Raw genomic sequence first — 24,233 nt, forward strand, 5'->3', positions numbered from 1 at the left:
TCTTTGCTTGGCTTACATACTTTTCTTACTGCAGCAAGTGCCTGCAGCACTACCAGGAGGCATCCAACCTTGCAGTGGGCAGTGGTCATAATTTTTTGCGTGATCTGTGTATTTATTACTTAATTAAAGTTGTCTTGAATAACGTATCTTTTTCAGATAGCTAGATCAGTTCACTGAATCACTACTGCAAATAAATTTCAGTAACTTGCCAGCAGCCATAAAAAGCTTAGCTGCTTATGAAGTTCAGTTTAAAAGGAGCCCAAAAAAAATTATTGCAGGTCAACTCTTATTCCACTAAAAAAATTATTAGTAGAGATACGCATGATTGCTAATAATTTCAAATAATCTGAGTGTAATACAAAATCTGGATGAGAATTATCACATGCATCTCAGTGCATTGCACACTGATATATTTTCTGGCAAATATTTTAATGACACTTAAATGAAAATACAAGTGTCTGCGCAAAAAATCCTAGAACTTTATCCACAAATTATTTTTACACTTGCCTTTTATTTATTGTGCATGGTCTCCTTCAAAATACTCTCCTCCACAATTGATACACCGTTCACTGTCTGTGAATTTTCTTTTCTCGTGTCTATCATTGCAAATCTTCATCCTTTCAACAGGGTTTTCAAATTTGGAGATAAAAATGTCCACAGCGGCCAGGTCTGGAGAGTACAGAGAAAGAGGCAGCACAATGATTGCATTTTTTGTGCAATAGTTTCACACCAACAGGGATGAATGTGTGGGTGCATTATCATGATGCATGAGCCATGAATTGTCTCGTCACATTTCAGGCTGTACCCTTCTCACATTTTCTCGCAGGTGCTGCAACATGTCCCGATACTACCATTGATGAATAGTTTGTCCCACTGGCACGAATTCACAATGAACTAATCCTTCAAAGTCGACAAAAACTATCACCATGGCTTTGACATTTGACCTGACATGAGGAGACATTTCTGGTCTTGGAGAACCTTTCCTGATCCACTGTGAAGACTAAACCTTGGTCTCAACACCTTAACTGTAGACCCACATATCATCATAAGTTATGGTTCTCTTAAGGAACATCTCTTTCTCATTTGCAAGATCCAAAAGCTCTTCACAGATTGTGAGGCAAAGGCCTTTCTGGTCTTGACTCTTAAGCTGTGGGACGAACTTGGTGGCAACATGATGCATTCCAAGATGCTGTGTCAGGATTTCATGACATGATCCAACTCAAATGTTACATTCTTCTACAATCTCTCTGACAGTCAGTCTGCTACTGGCATGCACAATTTTATTGGCGTTCCTGACACATGCACTGTCGGTAGGCGTTGACGGGCGTCAAGAATGAGGGTCATCTTTAACTTCTGTCTGGCCATTTTTAAACCATGTGAACCATTCATAACACCAAGTAAGGCTTCATCACCATAGGCTTCCTGCATCATTAAAGAGCATCGGCAAGCTCTACACCAACATAAGCAGCACCCTCCCCTAGAGCACCTAATAGCCTTTAAGTGGCTCCGAGTCTGTGTTCACCAGCTTACAAAATGATGGAAACAGGAGTGTTGGGAGAGGTACGTGTCGACCATTGGGTGTCAGACATCACCTTCCCAAGTCTTGATGAAGAGCAGACGTCTTTTTGGGTACGAGACCCCAACGGATGTCCCTGGCACCAACATCAATGGCGTGTTACAACGCATACGCAATTGCCGAGCACTTTGCTGAGTACTATGCTCAAGCCTCTGTGTCAGAGAACTACCCCTCAGCCTTTCAGACCCTGAAATGGCAGATGGAAAGGGGAAAGGAAAGTTCTCTCATTCACTACATGCCACAGTGAACCCTATAATGTCCCATTTACAGAGTGGGAGCTCCTCAGCACCCTTACACATTGCCCCGACACAACTCCTGGCCTGTACCTGATCCACTGTCAGTTGATTAAACATCTCTCATCTGACTACAAGTGCCATCTCCTTGTCATCTTCAACCGCCGACACACTGTATGTTCCAGCAACTTACAAAGAATGTTGGTGAGGCTGATGGTCAGGTAGCTATCCACATCAAGTGGGTTTTGACCAGATTTGAGCACTGGAATGATGACACAATTTTGTTTTCATTTTGGTTAGTGGTCATTTCTACATAGCACAGATGAGAACTGACAGATTCTCTCCTCCCCCTCCCCCCCCCCCCCCCTCTCTTGATAAGAGTGTTGCAGTTTTTTAAAAGAAAACTAATTCTGTTGATTAATTTGTTCTGTCTGTTTTGGAAAGTCTTTGTCTTATCTAGACAGGATTTGTCTGTTCTAGATGGGGTTCATCTTGGGTATATCTATAGTTTTTCCATTAATTCTTATGCCTTCCGTAAGGCAATTGGACACAATATCTATCTTGGTATGATTAATAAAAAAAAGTTCTGTTTGGTTAGTCCATTCAGACATGGTATCAAAACTTGTTTGAAACTCCGTTAAGCTATCAGAAAAAGAAGATAATGTCATCAGAAAATTGGAAATGAAACAGGTTTTGACAATTGTGACAATGCTATATTTCCCATCCCAATCCATTTCTGCAAAGATATCACAAACATGGACAAGTTAGGAGAAATACACCTCTTCCAGTTCTAAAGGTCTACACCTGTTCCAGTTCTAAAGGTCATCACATTATCAAAATAGAGCAAGGATAAAAAGTCAGTAGGAAGTTAATTTATATAATAAGAAAAAAGAAAACAGTCCACTGCTGTGATAAGTTTCTGTGTAGCCATTATACATACAGTTAACTGTCAAACACAAATCTGAAGCAAACCGAGAAAAAATGTGCTTTGCTAGTAAACTGGCATCGAGATGAAGGAAGAGCACTTGATAGTAGGTCAAAATTCATACCAGCCTGAGTATCTTCATAAGATTCCACTTACTAAGCAGACACACCTTTTTTTGCTGCAGATTTTGCGCCCTGATTGCACTGACATGGCAAGCCATTTAGGTTTTCTGTGGTTTCACTAAATCAAATTAGGTGAAATCCATGCTAGTTCCTTGAAATAGGCAATGTCTGGTTTTCTTCTCCATTCTCGTACATTTGTGCTCGATCTCGTAAAATTACACTGTCAGTAATTGTGTGTTAAACCGAAATATTCGACTCTGTGAAGATAAGTTTCATAAAATATTCATTTCTCTTAAGAAAGTTATTTGATTTCTGTTTTTCATTACAACATTATGTATTGTTAATGTGCATTCAGTTATTTAGAAAATCAAATTCATTAAAATTTAATATCATCATTAGTTTTATTTACTCTCATTGAAAGGTTCATTTATTCATGACAAGCAGTGTTACTAGATTAGCTTACATTAGATACACTTCATGTTCCATAGATCCAGTGGGAGGAGATCCTCAACGATGTAGAGCATAGGGCATGTCGTGGAATAAGGTTGCATAATACATACTTAGAGAGAGAAAATCCTAATGTCCTTTCCACACATTGTAAGTTAAATTGTACTCATGGATCTGGAATAAGTCCAGAAATCTTAAACATACAAGGTCTGTTCAAAAAATTCTGAACATTCATAACTTTGCACCAGTAGTGTATTGGAGCAAAATACAGTTGGCATCCCTGCATATGCCTGTGTTTAATTTATAGCTGCCAGAAGTTTCATTGTATGTCTGTTAGTTACTGTTCAGTGGTGTACCGAGTAGGACATTGTCACATAGTTTACGAATTTTGAGATGGCCGAGTTGGCGACCACCAAGGGACTGTCTTTCGCTGGGGGCACCCTAAGAACGAGGGATTGCGTTTTCTGCCACAGAAACAATCGTCGTAGTGACCTGCTCAATGACAACATCGATGGCACCATTTGGGGGAGATTCAACGGTGACAACAGAGGTGAAGGCTTCCCAGTCTGCCTTGTTTAAAGCCCATTTGGGTAGGTGTCCATGGGCATGATGCCGGGGGAGTGACAGGAAGATGGGGAAGAGGTCACTATCACACAGAACGTCATGTGCTCTCCAGTGGATAGGTGGGAGAGGGCCAGGACTGCAAACCGAGAGATCTATGGCTGAATATGTGCCATGTGCCACACTGATGTGTGTGGGGACACCTGTATTTAACAGGTAGAGGTCGAGCTGTGACAGTAAATTTTTGACCTCCCTACCTTGGCCAGTAAGCATGGCGCCAGTAAGCATGGCGCCACCTCACAAGGGGTTATGCGCGTTAAAATCTCCCAGAAATAGAAAAGGTTTAGGGAGCTGATCAACCAGTGCAGCCAATACGTTCAGGGATACTGCACCATTTGGAGAAAGATATACATTGTAGACAGTTATTTCCTGCGTCGTCATTCTGACAGCCACAGCTTCAAGAGGGGTTTGAAGGGGCACAGGTTCACTACGTACTGAGTTCAGGACATAAACGCAAACTCCACATGACACACTATTACAGTCTCTATGGTCCTGTAATATCCCTTATAGCCATGGAGGGCAGGGGATTGCCGGGAACCAGGTTTCCTGGAGGGCCATGCAAAAAACAGGTGTAAAGCTTAACGGTTGCCATAGCTCAGCCAGGTGGTGGATGAAACCGCCGCAATTCCACTGGAGGATTACGTGATCGTGAGACTGGGAAGGCATGAAACTCTCAATGAGGCAGTCTACGCCTCAGGGTCACCTGCTGCCACCACATGAGTACCTATGCAATTGACATCCATTGTGTCTGAGGGCCCAGTGAGATCTAGGTACTCAGGGGACGCCAGAATCTCCACCTTATCCTCAGACACAGAGCTTGCAGGTAGTGGTGGTGTGGGTGCCATCGCAGTGCCTTGGTTCTTGGGGGTCTTTTTCTTTTTAGGTTTCTCTCACTGATCCTTAGATTTGTCTGGCTGGGAGGTCTTCACTGATTCAGTGTCAGGGACTAAGGAAGACCATGACGTCATGGTTGCTTCAGCCACTGGCAGGTGTCAGCTTTGCCACTGGTAGGAACCTGGGAAGGGAGTGACCCAAGGGATCCTTTCCTGGCGAGAGGAGCCAAAGAAGACTTACGCTTCTCTGGCTGAGAAGTGGGGACTAATGTCCCCGATATTTGGGGTGGGGGTTGCTCCTGAAGTAGGTTGTGCAGGAGCAACAGGGAGGGAAGTGCCCCCCACCATCAAGAGGCAGGTGGAGTGTGAAGGCCCTGAGAGCCAACTGTAGGCAGCAGAACAGAAGATGGTGGAACTTTTGTCATAGCAGCAGTGTAGGTGGAGATCATATGCACAGGATGCAGCCTCTTAATATTTTCTCTTAGCCTCAGCATAGGTCAGTCGGTCCAGGGTCTTGTATTCCATTATTTTTCTTTCTTTCTGGAGCATCCTGCAGTGTGGCGAGCAAGGTGAATGGTGCTCTCTGCAGTGGCACAGATGGGAGGCGGAGAACATGGAGTATTGGCATGTGATGGATGTCCACAATCTCAACATGTGATGCTGGAAGTACGGCAGGAAGACATATGGCCGAACTTCCAGCACTTAAAGCACCGCATCAGGGGAGGGATATATGGCTTTATGTTACAGTGGTAGACCATCACCTTGACCTTCTTGGATAATGTGCCACCCTCAAAGGCCAGGATGAAGGCACCAGTGGCAACCTCATCATCCCTTGTAACCTGATGGACACGCTGGATGAAATGGACACCTCGCTGCTCTAAATTGGTGTGCAGCTCATTGTCAGACTGCAAAAGAAGGTCCCTGTGATACATGATAGCCTGAAACATATTTAAGCTCTTATGGGGCGTGATGAACACAGAAACATCCCCAAGCTTGACACAGGTGAGTAGTGCCTGTGACTGGGCAGAGGATGCTGTTTTGATGAAGACCGACCCTGATCGCATTTTGGACAAGCCCTGTACCTCCCCAAACTTGTCCTCTAAATGCTCCACAAAAAACTGAGGTTTCATTGACAAGAAAGATTCCCCATCAACTCTTGTACATATGAGGTACCAGGGTGACTGAGCTTCACTGCCATCCTTAGCCTGGCATTCCTCCCATGGTGTGGCCAGGAGTGTGTGTGTGTGGGGGGGGGGGGGGGGAGAATGATTTGGGGTCCTATTTCTTAGCATTGAAGTTACACCTTGATCGCTTAGAGACTGCTGGTGTTTGACCGCCAGCAAGAGATGATGTACCACGTTTCATGGCGTGTCATCCGCCCTGATGCCACCCACTCTGACCAGGATCCCTCCCCGCGGGCACCACCCAGCCGTAGCAAAGGCCACCTGGCAGGATGGCCATTGCCAGGAGTCCCGATGGCCATTGCCAGGAGTCCCGATGCCCCAGGGTGACAGGCATCTACTCCTTAGCATATGTGGGGAGTTAACAGCACAGGCATCAGCAGAGCGATCCCTGTGGGGTCAGGGGGCTACAACCAACAGGGTACATGGTGGCCCCACCACAACGGACGGGCTACTATGCTGGATATCAGGAGCAAACAAGCTAAGAAGTCCATTATCATAAACATCATAGAAAAGTGATACTACACAGAGGATGAAGGAAAATGCACCCAGGAGTGTGACCTTGCCCAACAGCTGGAGAATGAGGGGAAATGTAGATCCACGCCGACAAAGGATGCAAGAGGTCTCAGCGCACGATGGACGCTATACACCATGTAAGGCGCCCTTCCTCAATTGGCTCGCTCTTCGGGAAAATTTGGAAAAATGGTGGTCAAACCCTACAGGGGACCATCACATAAAGGCCTAAACGTGTGAAACTCCTTTCAGTCGCCTCTTAGGACAGGCAGGAATACCTTGGGGGGTAGCAGTATTTTGGCTCTACATTTATAAAACTGAGAAGGTGAAATGAACTCCACTTGAAAAGTATTTGGGGGTAAATGGCAAATTATGTGAAAATGGAACATTCCCTGTTTTATTGTTAGTTTTTGAAATTTGTATCACAAAACAGTCATAGACAAGCAGTAGCAAGTTGAAAAATGTATTTATTCACAGTGCTTTTGCTGCCTCCATAATGAGCAGTTATCATTTCAAAGCACTCCTAATAAAGCTTCATCTTTGCAACAGGGATAATTAACAATCAGAAACTGACCCTCTCCTCAAAATATGCACATTTGTTGACCACTTAACTTGTGTTGTTCCTACTTCCTGTGCTGTAATACTGATTAAGATATTTTGGGATTTAGAGAAAGCATAAAATTTCATGTCTAATTCAAGAAAAAACCTCAGAAATACAGTATAAAGTTGCTTCTTATTTTTGGAGTGTGTCTTATGTGCAACACATGGTACTGCATGCTGGGAAGAGGAAACAGACATTATTGCACTTCTCAAGAGACTTCAACAGAAGTCCTTTGACAAAAACTCACTGTGTGTATCACTATTGTAGTTCACCTACTTTTGATTGAATGTAGAATCAGATCATGAATGGGCATGTGTATGTTGAACAGAATGGAACTTCCAAAAAATACTCTTTTCAAATGTCAAATTGAGAAAGGAGAAATACTTTTTGCTAAGAGGGAACATTTGTTGTGCCTGTACTGAAGAAATAAAGTGGGGAGACACAAATGACATTTTGATGTTGTTGACATACCATACAGCATATACCCTATGTGATCAAAAGTATCCAGACACATGGCTGAAAATGACTTACAAGTCCGTGGTGCCCTCCATCGGTACTGCTGGAACTCAATACGGTGTTGGCCCACCTTTAGCCTTGATGAAAGCTTCCGCTCTCACAGGCATATGTTCAATTAGGTGCTGGAAGGTTTTTGGGGAATGGCAGGCCATTGTTCACAGAGTGCTACACTGACGAGAGGTATCGATGTTGGTCATTGAGGCCTGGCATAAACTTGGCATTCCGAAACATCCCAAAGGTGTTCTATGGGATCCAGGGCTGCACTCTGTGCAGGCCAGTTCTTTACAAGCATGTTATTGTCTTTTAACCACTCCACCACAGACCGTGCATTATGAACAGGTGCTCAAATGTGTTGAAAGATGCAATCGCCATTCTCGAATTGCTCTTCAGCAGTGGGAAGCAAGAAGGTGCCTAAAACATCAATGTAGGCCATGCAAAACAACAAGGGGTGCAAGCCCCCTCCATGAAAAACAACCACACCGTAACACCACTGCCTATGAATTTTACTGTTGGCACTACACACGCTATGACATTCACCGGGCATTCACTATACCCACACCCTGCTATCAGATTGCAATATTGTGTATTGCAATTCGTCACTCCACACAACATTTTTCCATTGTTCAATCATCCAATGTTTACACTCCTTACACCAAGCAAGGCATCATTTGGCACTTACTGGTGTGATGAGTGGCTTGTGAGCAGCCGCTCGACCATGAAATCCAAGTTTTCTCACCTCCCACCTAACTGTCATAGTACTTGCAGTGGATCCTGATGCAGTTTGGAATTCCTGTGTGATGGTCTGGATAGATGTCTGCCTATTACACATTACGAACCTCTTCAACTGTTGGCGGTCTCTGTCAGTCAACAGACGAGGTTGGCCTGTACACCTTAGTGCTGTATGTGTCCCTTCACATTTCCACTTCACTATCACATCAGAAACAGTGGACCGAGGGATGTTTAGGAGTGTGGAAATCTTGCGTACAGATGTGTGACAAGTGACACCCAATCAACTAACCACATTCGAAATCCATGAGTTCTGTGGAGTGCTGCATTCTGCTCTTGCACGATGTCTAATGACTACTGAGGTCACTGATATGGAGTACCTGGCAGTAGGTGGCAGCACAATGCATGTAACATGAAAAACGTATGTTTTTGGAGGTGTCTGGATGCTTTTGATCACAGTGTAAATCTGACATCACTGTACACTTATCAGCAGGTCCTGTCACCAACACAAACCCATTCAAAAGAAAACAACATGCTTAGTGGAAGAAGTTATTTTTCCATCTTTTAATTTGAGTGTCTCAAATGCTTACATTTTATACCAGGAAACAATGTCAAATGAAAGAAAAAATGCAGGCTAATAGATGGCAAACAACTTTGTTCTACACGGAGGCAAACATACAGAAACAAATAACTCCCTAGGACTAAAACAAGCAAACAGTGTAAAAGGCATTTCCCACACAAATTACAATGAACAGAAAAAAATCAAATCTGAGTCAAGTTTGTAAAGCCCATGTACACACCAGCAAGAAAGAAACTGGCAAAATTTCAAGAAAGGTAACTTGTTGGGGCACCCTGATTGAGGTGTTGCTCCATATATACCTGACTGCTTCAAAATCTATCATAATGGGGCAAACTGTATGACTAAAGCATGTACAAACTTTTCCTCAAATTAAAAAAAAAAAAAAAAAAAAATCATAAAATTAAAAATTTGTCTATGGTGTTCTATTTAGGTAAATGTATCTAACATTACTGTATTTCAATTTATTATAGATCTCACAATAAACTTGTTATCATTTAATTACTGATTTTTAGAAAACTTTTTTCTTACTGAAAAATTACTAGAACTGACTCAGTGCCACATTGGGAGCGTAATATCAAAAGTGTTAAGTAAGAGCTGTACTCTGTGGTAAGTATGTTGTCATATTTATCTCTTGTGGATTATACTAAGTATATACACTACTTTACCACAGACACAAAAATTATGGTTCAAATGGCTCTGAGCACTATGCGACTTAACTTCTAAGGTCATCAGTCGCCTAGAACTTAGAACTACTTAAACCTAACTAACCTAAGGACACCACACACATCCATGCCCGAGGCAGGATTCGAACCTGCGACCGTAGCGGTTGCTCGTTTCCAGACTGCAGCGCCTAGAACCGCACGGCCACTCCGGCCGGCCACAAAAATTATACCTATTATACAGTAGAGTGATGATATTTGGAAAGTAAATCAATAAACAACATACCATTTTGATAAGTAAAATTCATATAACTTCACAGGACACCTTAGTGGATTTTCTTCATTTTCTTGCTGCTCATACTTTCTCCTTTTCTTCGTCTTTGTTCTTCCATCTTCAGCTGATGAAATTTTGGTTAAATCATGAGATTATTGCTCAACAGTAATAAAAAAAGCAAGAAAGATTGAAAGAAGATGGCATATCATAATTCATACCCCTCATTGATGGTGGAGGATAAAACCGTAGAAGAGCAGACGATGTGCCTCCACTTGCTTGGCCTGGTCTTTTCCAATGCTTCATTATATGAGCAAAGGACAGTTGCATATGGTCATCGACAGTCTATTGGGGAAGAAAAGAAACATTTATACTACAAGTAAATACATGACTTCTACAGGGAACTATGTAACATATGTTCTTAAACAACTATTTTTCAATCCACAAGCAAAATTTCACGTAGTGTGCTACACAAAAGTAATTCATAGGTTGTGTAGCAACTGTATATTCACTGTCTTAAAAGGTCAATTGCTGCTGGGTATTTGCTGTAGTCAATGCCACAGAACCATTACAAATACAGGGTCAGTGATTCACTGATTGGAACTATATCAAATCCCCCGTCTGATAATCCAGATTATTCTAATTCAACTAAGGTAAATTCCATGATCATTCCTTCAAAAATGCGATGACCGATTATATTTTACATCCTTTCCCAATATAAGCTTGTTCTCGGTCTGCATTTTTTCACTGTCGATGAGCTGCAAAACACAAATCTTTGTTTTCGGGGATTCTGTCATGGAAATGTGGGAACATTACTATAATGAACAATGCACAATAGTGCACAAATATTTTAATAACCAACAACAGACGGGCAGCACATGCTTAATTGAACAAAATTTGTCAGATAATCATATACTGAAAATTCACTACCGTGGAGCTATGCCATAAAATGATAGACCATCAGCAACGAGCAAACGTAAGTTCTTCTGGTAAGCAAACAAGGTTGAATATACAGAATGCATTCTCACACTGGAATGAAGTGTGCCCTGATATGAACTTAGAGCACCTGCCCACAAAAGGTAAAGGTCCTGGGTTCAAGTCCCGGTCCGGCACACAATTTTAGTCTGCCTGGAAGTGGCTTTGTCGTTTTGTCTAACAAGGCTGCTGCTGCTGCGTTACACCACATTACACCAATGATGCCACTCTGTATTCACTGAAATCACGATGAACAATGCAAGTCTATAGTATTTACATTTTTCTTAATTCTCTTCATTTCAATACAATGATGAAATGTCCTGGTTGAATGTAAATCATTTAAGGAGTAAAGCTAACAACTTTGGGGGGGGGGGGGGGGAGGTGATTTCATCTAGTAGGAGCTTCTGAAGCAGGTGCATCATAAAAGTGTCTTGGGCACAATTAAGAATTTTCTAAGTGTCCGGACCATATAAGACCTGAGCTACGACAGAGACATTACAATCAGCTGTGCTAGATATCTTATTTTGAATTCTTAGTCAGATATTTGCATATGTGGCATGAAGTCCACGTGAAATCGTGAAGCCAAAATTAAAGTTATGTAAAAGCACAGAAGTTTCCTATCTAAAGGGCAAATGTTGCTAAATGTCATACTGAAGGTATAAAATGTGCCTCAGGAATGTGAGTTCCAGTTTTCCTAGTACTAATAAAAGAATGAAAAGTGACTAACTTTCTAAACTTTGTGGGTTACCTACCCATCACCTCACTTCATTACATTACTGATGTGTCAAAACATAAACTTACTGGACTTGTAACATGCAAGCAGATACAATTTTTGGATATCAGAATCAGTCATGTAGCATGGAGTTAAGTTTGAATAAAGAAGACACCTGGGAGCAGCAATGAGGACACTTTAGCGGCACATGGTCAATGAGAATACACCTAATATAATGTCCCAAGCAGAAGCAACATAGTGCTCACTCCTGTTTTAGGCGCACTGCCACTGTATTAGGATACATTTATTCTGCAGACTCACTGCTGGTGCATTGCCTCTCACTGCTCACCAGGAGCCTTGTTACATTTATGCTGCAAAATTGCTGGTTGTGCAGGTTTCTCCTTTATCGCCAGGAATTTTTACCCCACGGCTGTTTATACTGCTAGTTGAAAGGATTACTTGCAGTGTGTGACGCCAAAACAATATTCGTGCATCATCTGATAACTATAATTGTGGTTTATTCACATGAAAAATTTTGTTATTGACAATATGAAATAAGAACATGTATGAAGGCACACTCTGAATGTAAATGTACTGCAGATATTTGTGCCAACTCTAAAAACAGTTCAAAAATTATCCCGAGCACTTTGTCAGAAAGTTATGACTGTTGTAACAAATTTTCCAATTTTAAGTATTACTGAACCAGTATAGTGTAAGATATGAAGATTCAACCCAAAATTATACAATAATTTCTGATGAGTAATTCATGGGCCTCCTCACTCTGAAGTAACACTTCATCAATTTTTATCCACATCTAGTTCATATATTGCAACTGCCACTTGTAGATTTTTATGCGGTTATTCTAATGAAATAAAAGAAAACAATACATTACCTGAAACATAGGAAATAATTTCCAAAAATTATTACACCTGGTATTATCCCTCATGAGGTGGTCACAATGATTTCTCTGTCCCTTGTCCCTGATAACTTTGCGTCCAAAAATGGCTGAAATAAGTGCATGCTTAAAAATCATCACTTCTAGTCCTCACAACATTACAGTCTGTGTTTGGTGGTATCATTGGTAGGATATTGGGAAAATGAAGTCAGTCTACAATGGAGAGTGCTTACAAAATGCTCATGTGACCCATCCTAGATCATAGCTCAAGTGTGTGGGATCCATACCAAATAAGACTATCTGCAGGCACTGAAAGCCTAGAAAGAAGGGCAGTACCAGTGTCCACACGTTTAGTTGAGCATGAGAGACTGTCACAGAAATGCAGGAAAAGCCTGAGCTGGAAGATGCTCACAGCTGGATACAAAACTATCTCTCAAAAAAGTACTTACAACATTGCAAGTACCAGTATTAAGTGAGGAATCTAGGAATATATTATAGTTCCCTAATGATCAGTCTTGCAGTGATCACAAAAATAAAGTTACATGAAGATAAGGGTAACCTAATGACAGGTGGGACAGTGATTTTTCAGAAGCCACTTTTCTCGTGCTATATACCTTAATAAATGGTACACTGGGAAATATCTTCTCCCATGCACTTCACAGTAGTTTTCAGAGTGTGTATGTAGATGCTGATGAAGTAGATGTACACTGTGTGAGAAACTATGCAACTAGGAACAGTCAACCAAGAGACTGCTAGAGTGACCCTGAAGCAGCCAATCATGGGTCAAGTTTCAGGACATGCATCGATGGTTGCAGAGGAGCACTAACCAACTTTATACCAATACTTGGCAAGGATTGTAGTGAACAGTGATGGTGCAGAATAAGTGAACTGGTATGACAAAGTGGACTTCATGATCACCAGGCCACAGCAGCAAGCAGAAAGGTGGCAGCATGAATGCATCCTTAGTGTATGGTAACATTAGTACTAAGTGAGGTAGCATTCCAGAGGAACTGAACTTAGACTGTGGACTAGGGATGGTGGATAAAGAAGGTATGTGCTAGGCATTAGAAATTTCAAGAGTCAGGATTTGTAGACCTCTATTATCCAGTGTGCTTATTACTTGAAGTGTAACACACAAATGGTATTTATGAAATGCTTAAGGTTCTTACAGAGAACAATCCATCAAGAAGGGAAGGAAACTGAAATGAGAAATAGAGAAAGTCCATATATTTTTTAAGCAATCAATAGCTGGTTACAGAAGAAAACTTACATGGAAAGACAGATGAACTGAATCAGCAGAATGATGTAGGAGAGAGATAGCTGCACATTTGATTGACACCAGTTCATTTATATGAAGAGACTTGTTCATACTTATCAAACATATACCTCTGTTCATGTCTACATTGCTGCTTTGTTTAATTCATCATCCACTTTCTGTCTATAATTCCTTCCTTATCTTTTACTATTAACATGTCAGTTTATTCAGCTACCCCATCTACATTAGGGATACACTATTTTCACTTTTCTTTAGTCAAATTATTTCTCCAATGTAGCTTTTCTGGGTGGAGGAAATAGTAAATTCACAGTTTATCTCTGATTGTGCATTCATATTTTCTTTTAATCAGTAATAAACATCCATCATCATTCTGTTCATACCTTAAAAAGTAAAGTTCTCATCGATCCAAAGATCGATTTGAACACCACAGTGCTTTACAAGGCATGATCCTGTTGCATGTGGTATGCTGTTGCCTTCCCCTTCCTTTACAATTCTAAAGTCAAGCACATTTAGTGGACAAAAAAGCACATTATAAATGCTATGTCAACAACATGCTGTTGCTTGTAGATGAAACTCAGGACGACACTGATACAACTCAGTATAACCCCACTTTTACATTCCTGGAATTAACGTTTTCCTGCCGTTTATGACTTTTTTTATCGCTCTCATCAAATTTCCTCGTCCACAATGTTAATTCGCACCCAATTTTCCAACAACATATTTGTAATTTTCCCACAATTTACACTTTATGAAAAAATGTTGGTGGAGAAAAAACTGATGTAAAATGACACTGGCATGGCGTTGGCCATCAAGTAGTATTTAGCAACATTACGTGGTTAAGTTTCTTGACACTTTCTCTACTCAGCAGATCTGAATCAGTAAATGGGTAAAAGTTGGAACTACCTGTGTCTTATATCCTGCTGCAAGGGGGATTCGAATAATGATGATATGACCAATAACAAACTTTACTAAACCATCTCCATAGCACATGTGCAGTTTTGTGATTGTTAAGATCAGCGTGACACCTTCATCAAAGCACATTTAGCGTATTTTGTCACTTGGCCACTTTTAGTGCTAGTTGACACCTTCACTCACTCTACATTGTTCAAATGTTTTTGGTTTAAATACAGTGCCCATTACATATTTTTTCATGCTGAGCAAAATATGTTTCAAGAATTTATTCCGGTTGTCAAGAGCAGTATTTGTGTATGGATTCTTTTTGACGTTATACAAACAAGCTACGTGAATGATATTTTGTACACATGTGGTTTTCTACATAACAGAGGAGGCACAGTATCTGATAAACTCAAAAAGATGACAACAGTCCAAGAGATGCAGAACCACACACATGCAAACATCACTCAAAATACTTATGTAAATATTTGCACTTGACAATGAGGAAAAAATCTCGAAATGCATCATGTTCAGCATGAAAAAATACTTAACTGGTGCAGTGTTTCACTATTTAAATAACAAATGAGAGCTGCAGGCTTTCGAAAAACATCTATAATGATGCATGAAATTGAGTCAAACGTTTCTACTTCCCAGGCAGTCACCACTTCCAGTTACATCAGTGGTTTTTATTAGATAATAAAACTTTACTAGATAATAAACAAGTCCCTGACAAGTAGTTTGATGCTTATTGTGCACATATATCACACAAAGTGCAAAAATGCATATGTAGCTTTTACAGCATAAAACGTTATTTCCCACATTTTACATTTTCCTGCATTTTTCTGAAGTCCCTTGAAAATAGTTAAAGTGGGGTTTCTCTGTGGTCGGAAAAATGTAAAGCATTCAACAACAGAAATTGACTTCACTGTAGAGCTCGAAAGTAGCAATCTTATTCCAATTTTTAGATCTTGTGGTAATGATATGAGGCAAGGCAAATCACACACCTCCAACATCTTTAGAAAGCCAACACCAACAGGTGCTGTGATTCCTAACCAAACGTCGCATTTAGAAGCTTAGTGCAGAGAGTCATTTATATCTGGGACCAGGAAAAGTGAATTAGCAAAGGCAGAGGTTTATAAAATGCAGTGTCAATCATGTGGCATGAAATATATAGGACAGATGGGGAGAAAATTTTCGACAAGGTATAGAGAGCATGCAGACATTTCTACACTGGGCAGTTAACATAAATCAGTGGTTGCTGAACATATATGTGAAACTGGTCACCTGCTAAACAGCATAGAAAAGGATTTAGAGGTGATGCATGTAAAAAAGAGAGGAGAGAAGCTTGACCTACATGAAGGACTTGTAATAGCAATGCACCGAGATACAGTCGATAACGTACTTCATGTACAAACAGGTGAGAGTGGTAATGCTTTCTTCAATGGTTCCTTGGAGCCTTTTTTTAAAGGTTAGCATTAACACAGTATATGTAGGTACGTTGTATAAGTAACCACTGATATATTCTCTCTTCACGTCCCCTGTAACATCTCTGGAAAGCTATGGAACAGCTGATGGCTCAATGCAAACTGTTGAAGCCGTACATGTGTTTACCAAACTAGCCAGTGCATGAGAAGGCACCTCTTGGACTTTCAGCTGATGTGACTGGTGTTACTACTATTAACTGAACTGGCAGTAATTGGGCTAAGGAGCACAAAGAATCTAGTGTAACCGTTTGTAAAAGTAACACAAGGACTTATAATGTCTGAATAACTTTGTGTGTTTTCATTTTGTGACTGTGTGTGCTACTAGGTAAGAGTTAATGCAGACAGCCAAATGATGGAAGCTCGACTCCCAAAACACATTGTTGAGTGGTCGGTCGATTTGGGGGGAGGGGACCAAACAACGAGGTCACAGGTTACATCGGATTAGGGAAGGAAGTCGGCCGTGCCCTTACAAAGGAACCATTCTGGAATTTGCCTGAAGTGGTTTAGGGAAGTCAAGGAAAACCTAAATCAGGATGGCTGGATGCAGGTTTGAACTGTTGTCTCCTGAATGTGGAACATAGCTGAGGAATACATTCCCGACATTAGTGGTTGTACGATAAATTTATTATAAGAAATAACTACAACATATACGTCATATGAATGCAGGTAACACAGATGACACTAATAATGAAGCTTTGGAAGTTAAAATCCAAAAGGCATTATAGTTCATATGCTCAACATACTTGGCACTACACATAAGAGATAATGTCAGAAGTATTTCATTATAATTTTTTTCAAGATGAGAAATCCAAATTTTTATTTGAAACTCTCCACTTTCTATATGGTAAAGGACAACAATCATATTCTGACATAGATTTGTTCCAACTTACCACAAGATTGAAATATTTAGTATTGAAAAACATGAGGGTGGTAAGTAGAACATCAGGTGAATGGGCACCTAGTTGCTTGCTTTCCCACAGATGTTCCTCCATCACCCGGGTGGCAATTTCATCTGCAATTAATTACAATGGCATAAGTTCACTGTTCGTTTAATTAACAAATATAAAAAGTTATTGCTCTTATAAGTGAGAATGACATTCATCATTAAATGAACAATGATAGGTTAAAATAATTTTTGTTGGTTGTGTTCCACAGTTGGACACACTCCAAACATCTACCTTTGCATACATGCTACATTTTGACAACTGTTTTATGAGATATACCTGACACCTGTTACTAACAAAAACTGCACTGGAAAATTATATCTGAGTGAAAACGGTGATACAACTAAAAATAGATTACTTAGCAACTCCACGTGTTACAATATGTCATTTACACTGATAGGTCAAGTCTACATTTTGCACTAAAAAGAATTGTTAACAACCACTTTGTGGTCATGTTATATCATATGTAAAGTATTCCATGACTATTCATTTCAATATATTTCTACATCAGTTTTAACACATCAGTAATACAGATGTATTTCACATTTACTGAGTGTCTCAGATCTTAAGTATCATATTTAAACCAACAGTTGAGAATCCTAAAATGAGTATCTGAAGATAACTGAAGGACAGAAATTAATGTTGCAAGCAGTATAAGGCCTTGAATGAAGAATGTGTGCTTATATATTATAACTTAGTGATATATGTGGCGCATCACTGGCACAGGGAATTTCTCCAGACAGCTTAAAATTAACAGCAGTTAAACCATTTCATATGAAAGGTGGAAATATGGACTTAAACAATTACCATATGATTTCCTTACTAGCATTTTTTCCAAAATATTCAAAGTAGTAATGTACTCAACCCCCCCCCCCCCCCCCATGAACCATGGACCTTGCCGTTGCTGGGGAGGCTTGAGTGCCTCAGCGATACAGATGGCCGTACCGTAGGCGCAACTACAACGGAGGGGTATCTGTTGAGAGGCCAGACAAACGTGTGGTTCTTGAAGAGGGGCAGCAGCCTTTTCAGTAGTTGCAGGGGCAACAGTCTGGATGATTGACTCATCTGGTCATGTAACACTAACCAAAACGGCCTTGCTGTGCTGGTACTGCAAACAGCTGAAAGCAAGGGGAAACTACAGCCGTAATTTTTCCCGATGGCATGCAGCTTTACTGTGTGGTTAAATGATGATGGCGTCCTCTTGGGTAAAATATTCCAGAGGTAAAATAGTCCCCCATTCGGATCTCCGGGCGGGGTCTACTCGAGAGGACGTCGTTATCAGGAGAAAGAAAACGCGTTCTACAAATCGGACCGTGGAATGTCAGATCCCTTAATCGGGCAGGTAGGTTAGAAAATTTAAAAAGGGAAATGGATAGGTTAAAGTCAGATATAGTGGGAATTAGTGAAGTTCGGTGGCAGGAGGAACAAGACTTTTGGTCAGGTGAAGACAGGGTTATAAATACAAAATCAAATAGGGGTAATGCAGGAGTAGGTTTAATAATGAATAAAAAAACAGGAGAGCAGGTAAGCTACTACCAACAGCATAGTGAACGCATTATTGTGGCCAAGATAGACACGAAGCCCATGCCTACTACAGTAGTACAAGTTTATATGCCAACCAGCTCTGCAGATGATGAAGAAATTGATGAAACATATGATGAGATAAAAGAAATTATTCAGGTAGTGAAGGGAGACTAAAATTTAATAGTCATGGGTGATTGGAATTCAAGAGTAGGAAAAGGAAGAGAAGGAAGCATAGTAGGTGAATATGGATTGGGGCTAAGAAATGAAAGAGGATGCCGTCTGGTAGAATTTTGCACAGAGCATAACTTAATCATAGCAAACACTTGGTTCAAGAATCATAAAAGAAGGTTGTATACATGGAAGAATCCTGGAGATACTAGAAGCTATCAGATAGATTATATATTGGTAAGACAGAGATTTAGGAACCAGGTTTTAAATTGTAAGACGTTTCCAGGGGCAGATGTGGACTCTGACCACAATCTATTGGTTACGAACTGTAGATTAAAACTGAAGGAACTGCAAAAAGGTGGCAATTTAAGGAGATGGGACCTGGATAAACTGACTAAACCAAAGGTTGTACAGAGTTTCAGGGAGAGCATAAGGGAACAATTGGCAGGAATAGGGGAAAGAAATACAGTAGAAGAAGAATGGGTAGCTCTGAGGGATGAAGTAGTGAAGGCAGCAGAGGATCAAGTAGATAAAAAGACGAGGGCTAGTAGAAATCCTTGGGTAACAGAAGAAATATTGAATTTAATTGATGAAAGGAGAAATATAAAAATACAGTAAATGAAGCAGGCAAAAAGGAATACAAATGTCTAAAAAATGAGATTGACAGGAAGTGCAGAATGGCTAAGCAGGGATGGCTAGAGGACAAATGTAAGGATGTAGAGGCTTGTCTCACTACGGGCAAGATAGATACTGCCTACAGGAAAATTAAAGAGACCTTTGGAGAAAAGAGAGCCACTTGTATGAATATCAAGAGCTCAAATGGAAACCCAGTTCTAAGCAAAGAAGGGAAAGCAGAAAGGTGGAAGGAGCACATAGAGGGTCTATACAAGGGCGATGTACTTGAGGACAATATTATGGAAATGGAAGAGGATGTAGATGAAGATGAAATGGGCGATAAAATACTGCGTAAAGAGTTTGACAGAGCACTGAAAGACCTGAGTCGAAACAAGGCCCCGGGAGTAGACAACATTTCCTTAGAACTACCGACGGCCTTGGGAAAGCCAGTCATGACAAAACGCTACCATCTGGTGAGCAAGATGTATGAGACAGACGAAATACCCTCAGACTTCCAGAAGAATATAATAATTCCAATCCCAAAGAAGGCAGGTGTTGACAGATGTGAAAATTACCGAACTATCAGTTTAATAAGTCACAGCTGCAAAATACTAACACAAATTCTTTACAGACAAATGGAAAAACTGGTAGAAGCCGACCTCGGGGAAGATCAGTTTGAATTCCGTAGAAATGTTGGAACACGTTAGGGAATACTGACCTTATGACTTATCTTAGAAGATAGATTAAGGAAAGACAAACCTACATTTCTAGCATTTGTAGACTTAGAGAAAGCATTTGACAATGTTGACTGGAATACTCTCTTTCAAATTCTAAAGGTGGCAGGGGTAAAATACAGGGAGCGAAAGGCTATTTACAATTTTTACAGAAACCAGATGGCAGTTGTAAGAGTCGAGGGACATGAAAGGGAAGCAGTGGTTGGGAAGGGAGTGAGACAGGGCTGTAGCCTCTCCCCGATGTTATTCAATCTGTATATTGAGCAAGCAGTGAAGGAAACAAAAGAAAAATTTGGAGTAGGTATTAAAATCCATGGAGAAGACATAAAAACTTTGAGGTTCACCGATGACATTGTAATTCTGTCAGCGACAGCAAAGGACTTGGAAGAGCAATTGAACGGAATGCACAATGTCTTGAAAGAAGGATATAAGATGAACATTAACAAAATCAAAACGAGGATAATGGAATGTAGTCGAATTAAATCAAGTGATGCTGAGGGAATTAGATTAGGAAATGAGACACTTAAAGTAGTAAAGGAGTTTTGCTACTTGGGGAGCAAAATTACTGATGATGGTCGAAGTAGAGAGGATAGAAAATGTAGACTGGCAATGGGAAGGAAAGCGTTTCTGAAGAAGAGAAATTTGTTAACATCGAGTATAGATTTAAGTGTCAGGAAGTAGTTTCTGAAAGTATTCGTATGGAGTGTAGCCATGTATGGAAGTGAAACGTGGACAATAAATAGTTTGGACAAGAAGAAAAATAGAAGCTTTCGAAATGTGGTGCTACAGAAGAATGCTGAAGATTAGATGGGTAGATCACATAACTAATGAGGAGGTATTGAATAGAATTGGGGAGAAGAGGAGTTTGTGGCACAACTTGACAAGAAGAAGGGATCGGTTGGTAGGACATGTTCTGAGGCATAAGGGGATAACAAATTTAGCATTGGAGGGCAGTGTGGAGGGTAAAAATCATAGAGGGAGACCAATAGATGAATACACTAAGCAGATTCAGAAGGATGTAGGTTGCAGTAAGTAGTGGGAGATGAAGCTTGCACAGGATAGAGTAGCATGGAGAGCTGCATCAAACCAGTCTCAGGACTGAAGACCACAACAACAACAAATGTACTCAAGAGCAGTCACACACTGACAAGGGAACAATCTACTTAGCATATCACCGTTTGGATTCCAGAAGGGTTGCTTGACTGAGAATGCTATTTGCACATTCATCAATCACATAGCACAAGCCTCAAATAATAATATATCACCAGCTGGTATTTTTTGTGATCTTTCCAAGGTGGCTTTACACACAGCTGGTTTGAATAATAGTTAACAAACAGAATGCAAAAGGTTGTGCTGAATAATTCGGACTATGTCAGAGAGGTAGAATATTTTAGTGACTGGGGAAAAAAGTCATAAAGGAAGTCTCACAGGGTTCAATTTTGGGTCTACTTCTATTCTTTGTGCATGTGAAAGACCATAGACTTAACATACATAAAGTAAAATTGGTATTTTTTGCATATGACATTAGTGTTATATAATAAATCCCATTAGAGAGAAAGGGAGGTAGAAAATTTTAGAGACTGGGGAAAAATCACAAAGATATTGCCACAGGGCCAATTTTTGGACCACCCCTATTTTTTATATATGTGAGACACCTTAGACTTAACATTCATCAACACTGGTACTTTCTGAGGATGATACTAGTGTTTATTATATAACCCCATTAGAATTAAAGCAACAGAAGAGATAGTAAATGATATTTTACAAAGAATTACTAAGTTGTTCTCTGAAAATGGACTCTCCCTACATTTTGAAAAAACACGCTATATTAAATTCTGTACAACAAATAACAGTGATACCAACAATTGATGTAGCCCATTAGCAGCAGTCAGTTAATAGGGCAGAACAATCTAAATTTCTGCGTGTACACATTGATGAAAACTTGAACTGAAAATAGAGAGTATTATTGAGCTTCTCAAACCAGTAAATTCAGCTATTTTTGCTCTTTGTCAGATTGCTAATCTTGGAAACAAACATATCAACCACCTGATATATTTTGGATAATTCCACTGAATAATGTCTTACAAAATAATTTTCCAAGGTAACTCATAACTTAGGAAGAAAGTATTGATAGCACAAAAATGAGCACTAAGTATAATATGTGGTGTTCACCCACAGACATTATGTAGGGTATCTCTTCAAGGAGCTAGGCACTTGAACTGTCATCACAAAACATAAATACACTAATGAAGTTCATCATAAATAATCCATCACAATTTGAGAAGAACAGTGATGTACATACCGACAACACTAGAGCAAAAAAGACCTTTATTACCCATTGATAAAGCTGTCAGGGGCTCTCAAAGGAGTTCAATATACAGCAATAAAATTTTCATTAATTTGCCCTACAACATAAAATGCCTGACTGGTAGCAAAGCAACTTTCAAACCTAATTTAAGATCATTTCTTCTGGAGAGCTGCCCCTATCCCATTGACAAAAACTTGCAGTCAGAAAAAAATGTAGTTGCAGGGGCAGAACTAAAAATAATAATGCATTAATTTTAACACTGATCATGTATACATATCCTGTGAACTGATTCATTCCACATCATTTCAATAAAAGAATCTACGAAATATGTAACTAACTGACACTTGTGGTGATACCTTGAAAAACAATGTTTGTGACATGAAAAGTGAGGCCTAATGCTGTTCACAGTTCATGATCAGCCACTGAAGATGGAGCACTAATCACTACACAAATTTGTGGATGTTTATTTAATGTAAGATGAATCATGTTATAGTCCACTAAAAGGGCAACGAATGTATACTGAGAAAATATCTGCAGTAGGTACCATTCTGAAAACCAAGATTTTTCAGCAACATTCTTGAATAAATGCTTCAGGAGCTCTCATGGTGTCTGATCATATTAAGAACTCTCAAAAGTTCATGAACATAATTAAACAAATAAGAACCAACCCAGACAAAATTATGGGCAGTTTGGATGTGGTCTCTCTGTTCACAGGAGTCACTATGGAAGATACACACTGTGGTAGGTATTAGCAGAATATTTCCCTCCACGGACTATCAAAATGTTTTGTCATACTTTGACGATCACCTACTTTTTGTGTAGTGATAAATTTTATGAAATGACTGACAGAATAGCCATGGGTTCTACACTGTTTCTGGTAAGGCTAATTTCATTATGGAGTATTGCATAGTTCATGCATTAAATTCAGCTCCTCTTCATCTGTCTTGCTTATTTGGCTATGTTGATGACACCTTTACAATCTGGCCACATTGCATTGAAGCTCTTTACTAGTTCAACGATTATATGCATAGTATGCACCCTCATATGCATTTCACCACCGAGATAGAGAGAGAAGAAAAACTATCATTTAAAGATGTTCTGCTTCAGTGAATATCAGATGGGCAGCTAACGCACTTGGTTTACCGAAAGACAACAAATATTGACCTGTATCTCCATGCACAGAGCTTACATCATGTAGACCAAAAGAAAGATGTTTTAAATACACTGATACACATAGAGCTAACACTCTCTGTGACAAGGAACACCTGGCTTCAAAGATCAGACATCTAAAAAACGTATTCCAGAAGAACAGCTATAGTGACTGATATATTAAATTGATCATCTCTAAGAAACACAAACACAGTGATATCCTATCATTAGAAGGTGATCAGGTCATAGCATTCTTCCTTTGTTCAGAGATATGACAAATAAAATAAACAGAGTCTAGATCAAACACAGTATTCAATCCATTTCTGCCCACTCAAGAAAATTAAAGAGATGCTGTGCACAGTAAAAGATAGCCATTGTCTCAATGGCCCCAGAATTTGTAAATATATTGTGACTCTGGTAGGAGTTACATTGGTCAGTCAATAGAAATGATTTCAGAATGTTGCACATAGCACCAATGCCGCATTAAATATCGCAATTTTGAGGAATCTGCTGTTGCTGAACACAGACTGTTGAATAAATACACATTTTTGATGAAATGACAATATTATCCAATACGGCTATCTACTATGGTTCTGTCATCAAAGAAGCTGTTGAGATCAGAATTTGTATGAACAACTTTAACTGGAGGTGTGGCTGCACCCTTAGTAGTGCATAGAAATGTGCAATTGATGCTGAAGAGCAAAACAGAAATCAGATGAGTCATTCACCATCTACCAAAGGAGGAACTTGT

General features: G+C 39.9%; 1 protein-coding gene across 1 annotated transcript in view; it reads right to left on the reverse strand.

Moving 5' to 3' along the window:
• Positions 1-24,233, reverse strand: part of LOC126248409 (uncharacterized) — a 410,584-nt gene that overhangs the window by 5,534 nt on the left and 380,817 nt on the right. Inside the window, exons 20-22 of the mRNA XM_049949365.1 lie at positions 16,931-17,052; positions 10,026-10,149; positions 9,820-9,931 (exon numbers count right to left, since the gene is read on the reverse strand). Of these exons, the coding sequence (XP_049805322.1) occupies positions 9,820-9,931; positions 10,026-10,149; positions 16,931-17,052 (358 nt within the window). The remainder of the gene's footprint in view (positions 1-9,819; positions 9,932-10,025; positions 10,150-16,930; positions 17,053-24,233) is intronic.

The sequence above is a fragment of the Schistocerca nitens genome, chromosome 3, assembly GCF_023898315.1.
Source record: "Schistocerca nitens isolate TAMUIC-IGC-003100 chromosome 3, iqSchNite1.1, whole genome shotgun sequence".
In the NCBI taxonomy this organism is placed as follows: domain Eukaryota; kingdom Metazoa; phylum Arthropoda; class Insecta; order Orthoptera; family Acrididae; genus Schistocerca; species Schistocerca nitens.